The 9,094-nt window shown below is 39.6% G+C and overlaps 1 protein-coding gene across 1 annotated transcript in view; it reads left to right on the top strand.

Annotated features, from left to right (window-relative positions):
* The window catches only part of MED15 (mediator complex subunit 15), a 31,608-nt gene extending 23,568 nt beyond the window's left edge, over window positions 1-8,040 (top strand). Inside the window, exons 10-18 of the mRNA XM_040604337.1 lie at window positions 2,061-2,203; window positions 2,532-2,659; window positions 3,560-3,694; window positions 4,064-4,127; window positions 4,296-4,362; window positions 4,817-4,977; window positions 5,178-5,344; window positions 6,230-6,328; window positions 6,482-8,040. Coding sequence (XP_040460271.1) covers window positions 2,061-2,203; window positions 2,532-2,659; window positions 3,560-3,694; window positions 4,064-4,127; window positions 4,296-4,362; window positions 4,817-4,977; window positions 5,178-5,344; window positions 6,230-6,328; window positions 6,482-6,618 — 1,101 coding nt within the window. The 3' untranslated portion in view covers window positions 6,619-8,040. The remainder of the gene's footprint in view (window positions 1-2,060; window positions 2,204-2,531; window positions 2,660-3,559; window positions 3,695-4,063; window positions 4,128-4,295; window positions 4,363-4,816; window positions 4,978-5,177; window positions 5,345-6,229; window positions 6,329-6,481) is intronic.
* Window positions 8,041-9,094: the final 1,054 nt, after the last annotated feature.

Genomic DNA, 9,094 nt, shown 5'->3' on the forward strand with positions numbered 1-9,094 from the left:
GTAGATGCAGCATGTTCTTTGTTTTGCTTTTCTGCAACATTTTTTAAATTACTGTGAAGGGACCTTGGTGTTGAAGTAGATACAAAAGCTTAAATCTGGCAAAAATCCTAATGAAATCTTTCTCCTTCCTTCCCAAACACGGATTTAAGTCTTCAGCAGTAATTTTGTGTAACCAACTTGAGACACTTAAAAGGGGCCTGATTTTCAGGAAATGAACCACTCAAAAAGTGGTCGTAGTTTGACTTGATGAAAAATGGGTGCAGCATCCATGTGGGTAAGTTCTAAATCACTTGCTGTTTAATAGAATTTTAAATAGAATTGTAAAAAAATCACGGAGTGCTTTTTGCAGTGTTCATGCTAGCTTCCTTCCAAACAGTGGTGAGATGCTTGGTTTCTGTGGGAGGCAGATTATGCTTTTTCAATCTCAAAAATGCTTTTCCAACTGTTGAGGAGATGTGTGCTGTTGAAGAATCCACCTCCTATGAAAAGCAGGAAGCGGTCTCAGTATTTGTTGATGATGGAGAAAAGGAAGATGTAATAGCTGATTTAAAACATCATTTCAGGCTTACTTGTTCTAGATACTGTCTTTGTAGTAGAGGTTGCAAAGGTAATGGGGCTATTGAAGATTGGAAAAAAACCTACCAGAGTATGTCAGGCTGCATTTGATTTTAAACTATGCTTTAATGGATGGTAAACTAGCATCTTCAAGTTTAGTAGTTCTACATTTGCAACTAGCTGTGGTTGTTTGGGCCCATTATTATTTTTGGTTTTTAGTGGAGTGTGATGTCTTATTGCATAGCTGTAATGCGATATGCTAAGCAAAGCATTTCCTGTCATATTCAGTGTGTACGTACAAATGTAGACCATGCAATACTTACTTTTTAATGTGTTAAATTTTATGTGCTAAAATGTTATGTACTCTGGAAACAGTTGGGTGATTTAGATGTATATTTAGTGAGTGAGTGAAGGACAACACCAAATCACAGTACCCATGAAGTGACTCGTGGGTTTCCTGGGACCTTTGCTGAAAAATGGTATAGACTGAGGGCAGGAGTTGTTAATTCATAAAGGTGCTAATCAATGACTTACAGAATGGATGCATGGGTTACTGAGTCACGATATGCAGCCTTTGTGGGCTAATTCAGTTTATCTTTGCATGTACTTATTTATAGCCTGAGGTCATAAGAACTCTGCACGTGCCTTAAACATGATCACTTAGTATCTGCATTACTGCTCCTGGCCATGATACAGGGCTTTTTGTTTGAAGTGATCAAGAGGAAAAACATCCATTAGAACAAATGTGTCAAGTTCCTTTAAATTGAGCATCATCTGGCTCTTGACACTTCAGAGCGTACAGAATAAACTTAGTTGTTACCGGGAGTTCGGTGCTGTGCTGGAAATGCTCTTATTCATCTTTTTATCCTTCAGGCACACCTCATCATTCTCCAAAGGTCAGAAAGCTATTTCTTTTTTTTTTTTTTTTTTTCCACCTAGCCATTCAGTTTGGAGTGTTTCTGTCTCCAGCCAGACTTTAAAGCTGAATATTTAAACAAGATGATGGTGGCTTGGCTTACTTAACTTTTTTTTTTTTCTTCCTTCCTCCTAAAGAAAACCAGTTGGGAAGCTACAGTCAAGTCTGACAGACCTTTGAAGACTGTTACTAAAATGTCAAAATAAGGAGGGGTTTTCATGACTGTTACTTCTCAAATTAGAACTTTTTCTTCCTGCTTTTCTTTACTTAGTTCTAATAAAATGCAGATTTTCAGATGGCATTTTAATTGCAGTATAATGGTTTTGGAAATGAAAAACAATTACTATACAGTTATTCAAATTGTGTGCAATTTTAATGGTTATTTTTAGTAAGGTTGATATCGAGTACTGTCCTGAGAGCTTTGAGTGATACAGGTAGGACTGTTGTTATGAGGGAGAACAGGAAACTAACACTTTCATTTCTCATAGGCCTGAGGATACGTTTCTCTCCATAGGTAAAGCCTTTTAGTTAGGTTCCCCTAATCTGCTCCCTTTTGTTGTTACTGATCTTAACTTTTTCCACATTTCAGGTCAGTCAGAACAATATTACCATGATGTCATCCCCATCTCCTGTCCAGCAAGCTCAAACACCCCAGTCAATGCCTCCACCACCTCAGCCACAGCCATCTCCTCAGCCAGGCCAGCCAACTTCTCAGCCAAATTCAAATGTCAGGTAAGCTAGACAGCAACTTTTGAGGACCTTTATCAGGGCTGTAAGGGTGAAGTTTTCAGAAGTATTCAATATATCTTACTCTGTTTCCATTGAAGTGAATTAATTTTAATATTGGCTTCAGTGAGAGCACAGGTGGAATTGTGCCAAATACATTCTGACACACACCCCCCTTTTAAATAAAGAAGCTGTGCACAAAATCCTCACCAAGTGTACTGACAGAGCTACAGAGTGCCATAACAATGCTTACTAAAACCATATCTATTCACAGGTGGATCGTGCTTCCTTGCCAGACTCTAGCAGGTTTGATTTTTTTATGCTTATTTTTCAGCTCTGGCCCAGCTCCATCACCCAGCAGCTTTCTCCCCAGTCCATCTCCACAACCATCCCAGAGCCCAGCAGCTGCACGAACACCTCAGAACTTCAGTGTCCCATCCCCAGGTCCTTTAAACACTCCAGGTAAATGATCTCAGAACCATACTGCAGACTGTGTGGTGGGGTATGTTTTTGTTACTGTAATAGTTCCCAGGAAACCTGTTACTGTTTGGCACCATGTGAATTTTAAAGAGCTCTACAAAGCAGCCAGCTTTGCAGATAGTGAACATGTCACATGCACCACATAACACAACAACATGGATATCTCCAATCAAAATCCATTTGAAACCTCTTTTCTTATCACTGAACTGTGTAATGGGGTTTTTTAACTTCCCCAGTCTTTTGAAAAAAGAACAATACTTAATTTAATGGAGCAAGTTGATGGAAGCGTAATGATTCCTTAGTTCCACGCAGGAAGGAACCCTTAGCAACAGCATGCAGTTGTAAAGGGTGTAACCACTTAATTGCAGGTGACAGGCTGCTTTGCTCCAAAACACCTTTCTAGATGTACTCTTGACACTTGTGCTCCTCTCTCTCCCAGATGTAGTAAGCAGTTTCTGATACTGTGAATGGAAGTAACATACTGGCTCCCTCTCATACCAGTGTTGCGTGCTCTGCAGTTTGGAAAGCACTGAATTAAAGAAAACTGCAGTAAATTCAGTGTGTTGATTTAGTGTTTAATGCATCAGTGTGAAGGCAAAATGAGGACCTAGAAAATGGGTATATGAAATTGGACCTTTTCAGAAAAAAACTATATTAAATGGGAATTGCTGTTCTATCCACAAAACACATTATTTCTACACAAAGACTAGAGGATTAGACAAGCACTTAAACCGTGGAGGGCATCTTGTTGTGGATTTAGGTGTTTGATGTCAGCTATGCTTTGAGAGTGCCACGTTTCAGATCTAGATTCTGAAACGTGAGAATGCTGTTCTGCAGTATCTTTTATCATCCCTGTGACATGCAGCCTTTACTTCTTGCCAGGAAATCCAAATTCTGTCATGAGTCCAGCCAGTTCTAGCCAGTCAGAGGAGCAACAGTATCTGGAAAAACTCAAACAGCTATCAAAATACATTGAGCCACTCCGGCGGATGATCAATAAAATAGATAAAAATGAAGGTAAGGTTCCCTGTGTTTAATCACACGTTTCTTTCTGTCAGCTAGCTCTTCTGATGAAAGAAGCAGTTCCTTGCCTTCTGTGATGGTTTCTGTTCCAGGGATTAAAAATGACAGTGAAAGTTAGTAAAGATTTTACTGTGAAGAGCGGGCAAAATCATCTTCCTTAAATTCTCATCATTTTTCCTTCTGATGTTTTTGAGACACACAGAGCTTATGCAGTGAATATTCGTGCAATCAGATGAAAGATCTTTGATCCTCACTACTTCAGTGTTGGCTCATGTTTTCACTTTTAACAGTATACTGTTTTTCTGTCTGCAAGTGCGGAAGGTATTCTTGTAGTCAGTGTTTGTGTGTCTGATACTATTTCAGACAGGAAGAAGGACCTGAGTAAAATGAAGAGTCTCTTGGATATCCTGACTGACCCTTCAAAACGGTAACTCTTTTTCCTTTTTTTGGCTGGACATCAGACTCCCCAGCTCTTCCAGAAATTTGTTTAGCATCCAGCCATGTTGGCATTGAGGCTGTCTGTGGGGCTCAGATAGCAGAAATACTTCAGCCAAGGTGACCATTTGGTGGTGGTGATATTTCTCCTCTTCTGCAGGTGCCCCCTGAAGACACTGCAGAAATGCGAAATTGCTCTGGAGAAGCTGAAAAACGATATGGCTGTGGTATGTAATGTTTTGTGCTAGCAAGAGAGAAGCAGTCAATTCCAAAAGGCCTCATAATTTAGCAAGATAATTTTTTGCATTTCTTGTTGCTCATGCTGTTAAGACTTCAAGTGAGGCTGGAGAAAGTAAGAAAACAGGAAAAAAATGGGCAAGCATTTGATCCATGTGGCTCACCTGTATGTATCTTTTAGCTGAACTTCCAAATTCTTGTGTTTTGTGCAAAGACTTGAGTAATTTTTCATGAACTTTTGCAGCTGATTTCAGAACAGACTTCCTAAAATGAAAGCTGCAGAGAGTTTACCCTCTGCCCCCTTTAATGTTACTGCATGCACTTTTGAGAATCCTTTGCATCTCATGCATTGGAAGTTTACTACTGTAAAATTTTGCAAAAGCAATAGTAGAGGTTTCTTTTTTGGAGATGATTAAAAGAAAAGGGGCTTCTCTTGTGTTTTAGCCTACACCACCGCCTCCCCCAGTGCCCCCCACCAAACAGCAGTACTTGTGTCAGCCACTTTTGGATGCTGTTTTGGCCAACATCCGTTCACCAGTCTTCAACCATTCCCTTTACCGTACATTTATGCCAGCTATGACTGCAATTCATGGACCACCAATCACGTATGTATCATTGACCAGCTGTCTTAGATGTTTATTTTTAAAGGAAAAAATACTTATTTGTAGAAACTATTAAAAGAACAGATGGGTTTATGGACGGGTGTAAGTTACAGCTTTCCTTTTTACACCTGTAAAATATTTCACAGATGTGGTATTGGCATAGCATTTTCATCTAGTCCTTTTGTGGACTGTATTTTACATAGGGCCCCGGTTGCTTCCCCTCGGAAACGGAAATATGAAGAGGATGAAAGACAGACCATACCAAATGTCTTACAAGGGGAAGTTGCAAGATTAAATCCTAAATTCCTAGTGAACCTGGACCCTTCCCACTGCAGTAATAATGGCACGGTTCATCTCATATGCAAGCTAGGTAAGCAGGAAGACACTAAGGGCTGAATTCAGAAAGAATTACTGAGCTTGATTGTAGAAATCTGAAGTTTTTTTGTTAACAGTCTTGAATCTTGCTAACCGGTGACTTCTGTAGGAAGTCTATACTTAACAGATTCATAGCACTGATTAGTCATGACATTTGCACCGCCTGCTTCAGGGTACATCTGGAGATTTCAGTCACACTGATCCTTTCTTTGCACTGAAGTTGCAGTTGCTAATCTTTAGTGTCTAGAAAATTACTAGCAACAATCTTGATTCCTGATTTGACCTATGCTGATATCTAAGAATTTTTCTGCCTTCAACAACTAGGACAGAGCTAGAGAAATACTGTGTTAATTCTTGGGAGGATCTAACCCAATTTGTACTGATGATCACTGACAATGGTGGATGTTCAAGAAAGAAATTCAGATTGCATCTTTTTTTTTCATCTCAGCTAAATAATCATAAAGTGTTACAGTCTGTTAACTTGTTTTGCTCTTGTATTCCAATGGGGAGAATAGATTCTTTCCTCCTCCCCTTCATTTGAGATATTGGAACTGGTTTTGTAATGAATATTAGTATTTAAGGCCCTTAATTTTCAAAAATGAGGTGACTAAGTTAGTGAAGTTCAACTGATGAAATTATGAGCTTGGCAAGGTGCATAAATGTGTAAGAGATGGAGCTGTTTGCCAGCCTGGCTTTTCTTCCAAGAATTTAAGTGTCGTTGAGGTAAGCAATGAGATTGCCTTCCAGTAAAAATGAAGATGTACAGCCTGGTTCCTCCTTGGGGTTCAAGAGGCTAGAAACCAAGCTGAATTATGCACAACCCCCCTGTCTGTCCAGCAAGGAATGCTTTGTTCTGATGGGAAGTGTGTTTGCATTCTAGATGACAAGAATCTTCCAAATGTCCCACCACTACAGCTCAGCGTTCCAGCGGACTATCCAGATCAGAGCCCTCTGTGGATAAAAAACCCGAGACAGTATGGTATGAGGATGCTAGCATGACATTTGTTGGGCATGTGTATGTGGTAATAGTGGGGAAATCTGAACATCTAATGTTACTATTTTTAAAATTTGTTAAATATTATTTTTATTATAACTGTTTATCTGTTCTCTTTTTGTTTTTTCTTCCTTCTAGCAGCCAATCCCTTTTTGCAGTCAGTGTATCGGTACATGACTTCAAAACTATTGCAACTTCCAGACAAGCATTCAGTCACGGCACTCTTAAACACCTGGGCACAAAGTATTCGTCAGGCCTGCCTCTCTGCTGTATAACATCTCACTTTCTAAATCACGAAGCAAGAAAGAAGGTCTCAGCAGCTGGCCTCTTCCACATGCCACTGGAAAATCACATTTTGGGGAGGGTACTTCAGAAGAAAGAAGCCTTATGTTGTTTTGTTTCTAGGTGTCAGGTTCACTAGAGAACCTGATGTTAGACTTAGCTTTCATGCTTTTTCTCTTCTGCCTCTGTGGACTTTTGCCAGCGTTTTCAAATATACAAAATATGTATATATGGCTCTTGAGACTGTATTAGGATGAGTTTTTATTGTCTTCTTAGAGAAGAAATTATTTGTGGACTTCCATCAGGGAGTCTGGTATAAGAGGGAGTAGAGAGAGAATGTCCTAATTTGCTTCAGTGTTTGCTCAGTGCCAGTATTCCTTTCACGCTGTATGTTTTGTGACCTGATACTGCCCCAGAAATAAATTAGCTGCAACTTGAATGTACTTGCAAGCTTCTCAGTGGTTGCAGGAATCTTTTTGCCCATTAGCTTTGCCCAGGGACAGGATAAATTACAGCTTTTTAAGGCATCCCTCAAATATGTGAGATGAATCTGGATAATTTTACTGGAAGGTTGGGAAACGAAAGCAAAGAAGTATTTTATAGTTTATTTTAAACACTTTGTATAAACTGTTTTTGGTTAGCATGGACCACGTTTCTTACTCCAAGAGAGTGAGGCAATGAGAAAGATGAGATATTAATGTGCACACTCACTTCCTCTGTAAACCCAGTAAATGTGTACATAAAGGTGGTGGTGGTGGGAAACCCAACAGTATAAAGCCCTAGTAATGCAGATCAGTCAAGTGGGCTTGTAGCTACATTTCTTGTACTAAGAGGTCTTTCTGAGGTGTCTGGCTTTTGGGATAGATGCAGTTCTGTGGAAAAGCTTCTATGCTACATCAGTTTGTTTAAAAAGAAAAGGAAAAAACCAACATAGCTCAGGAGTAGAACTGACAGCTTAGTATTTTGTGCCTTGAGCAATGATGGGCACTCAAGTCAGTCATCAGCTGCCTTATTGGTGGGCACTTCTAATGAAAACATTTGCCACGAGTAACTAATTTCATGCATAGTGTGATTGTTTTATTTTCCCATGCTTATAAGTTGCTTGATCTTAATTTCCTGGTGCAGAAGAATTTCAGGTTTCAGATGTTCCTATCATATCCTGCTCCATCTCCCTGTATTGCGCAGCAAACCTGGAAGAGTAGCTGGGCTCTCTTACAGTAGTGTCAAGAAATTGCTGTGACCTTTGTAAATCTATGTGGTGTCATCAGTTTTAGGATGTTTTTAAATGTGGGTACTTAGTAAGCACTGACTGAGGCAGCAGAACGCTATCAGTTTTTGTACATGAACTAATGCATTATCTGTTTGTTTCTATTGTAATAAATTTATTATTATTCCTGTGTTGGATGCTAACATTACACTGCTCTTCCCATGTTGATCCTTAGATGCCAATTCCCTTGTGTCCATTGGATGATGGTTACTTTGTTCCATGGTAAGTGAAAACTCGTAGGTTTTGAAGGTTAGGGGTGGAAATCATAAATGGCTCTTCATTTCATTCAGAGCATTCAATGGCTCGCTCTCTCTTTACTGTCCTCATAGCAAATTGGAAGGCCTGATTGAGAGATTAGTAGCGCTGTCTACAAACAAAAGATGAAATTTTTTAACCAGTACTGTTACACGGCTGACACTTCCCTTAGGGTAAAAGAACCAGTGGCACCAATGCACTACTGCAGTTTTCAGAGCAGTCACTGCAGAACCTTTCAGTTTTCCTTCAGACAAGATGTAATGAGATGTTAGACTAAGAGGGTGGGGTGAGCATCCTGATATACAGCAGCTTCACAATTTTTTTCTCAACTGAGAAAACTGGAAGTGGGTCATATGCCCACAACAGGGTAAATCAATAGCTGTGCATCAATATAGCTGCCTTCTTTTTCTGCTGATGAGTAAACTGTCATAAGCTGCTTATAGCTCTTGCTAAAATAAAAAATACAAGCTTATTTGCAGATCCTTAGAAAGATGCACCAAAGTGGGAGTAAACTCATATTAATGTTTGGGTACTTTACCAGCTGTTGGGGCATTAAAAGTGAATTCAGAAAATGCCCCTGAAAGACACAAGTCTTTGAGACGCACAGATCTGTTATGAAGTCAGAGATATACACATCTGGTCCTGAACAAATAAAAGCTGATTATGAATTAATTCTATATGTTACTTGAAATGAGCTGAAGAATCTATCCTGAAACTTCAAGATAAATGTTCAAAGCAGCGTTGTGGAAATGAGAATGAAGAGTATGAGTGTTGAATTCAAGTGCAGTTTGTTGAAGATGGCTTATTTGAATAGCCTGAGTTCTCTGTCACCAAAGCTGCTCACTAGTGTTTGTTTCCGTGGTGGAAAAACTACCTTTTTTTTATCATAGGCACTGCTGGTGTGGCAGTCGGACTGCATGGAGGAATGCAGCAAATCAGTGTTACTG

This window comes from Falco naumanni, chromosome 1 (genome assembly GCF_017639655.2).
Source record: "Falco naumanni isolate bFalNau1 chromosome 1, bFalNau1.pat, whole genome shotgun sequence".
In the NCBI taxonomy this organism is placed as follows: domain Eukaryota; kingdom Metazoa; phylum Chordata; class Aves; order Falconiformes; family Falconidae; genus Falco; species Falco naumanni.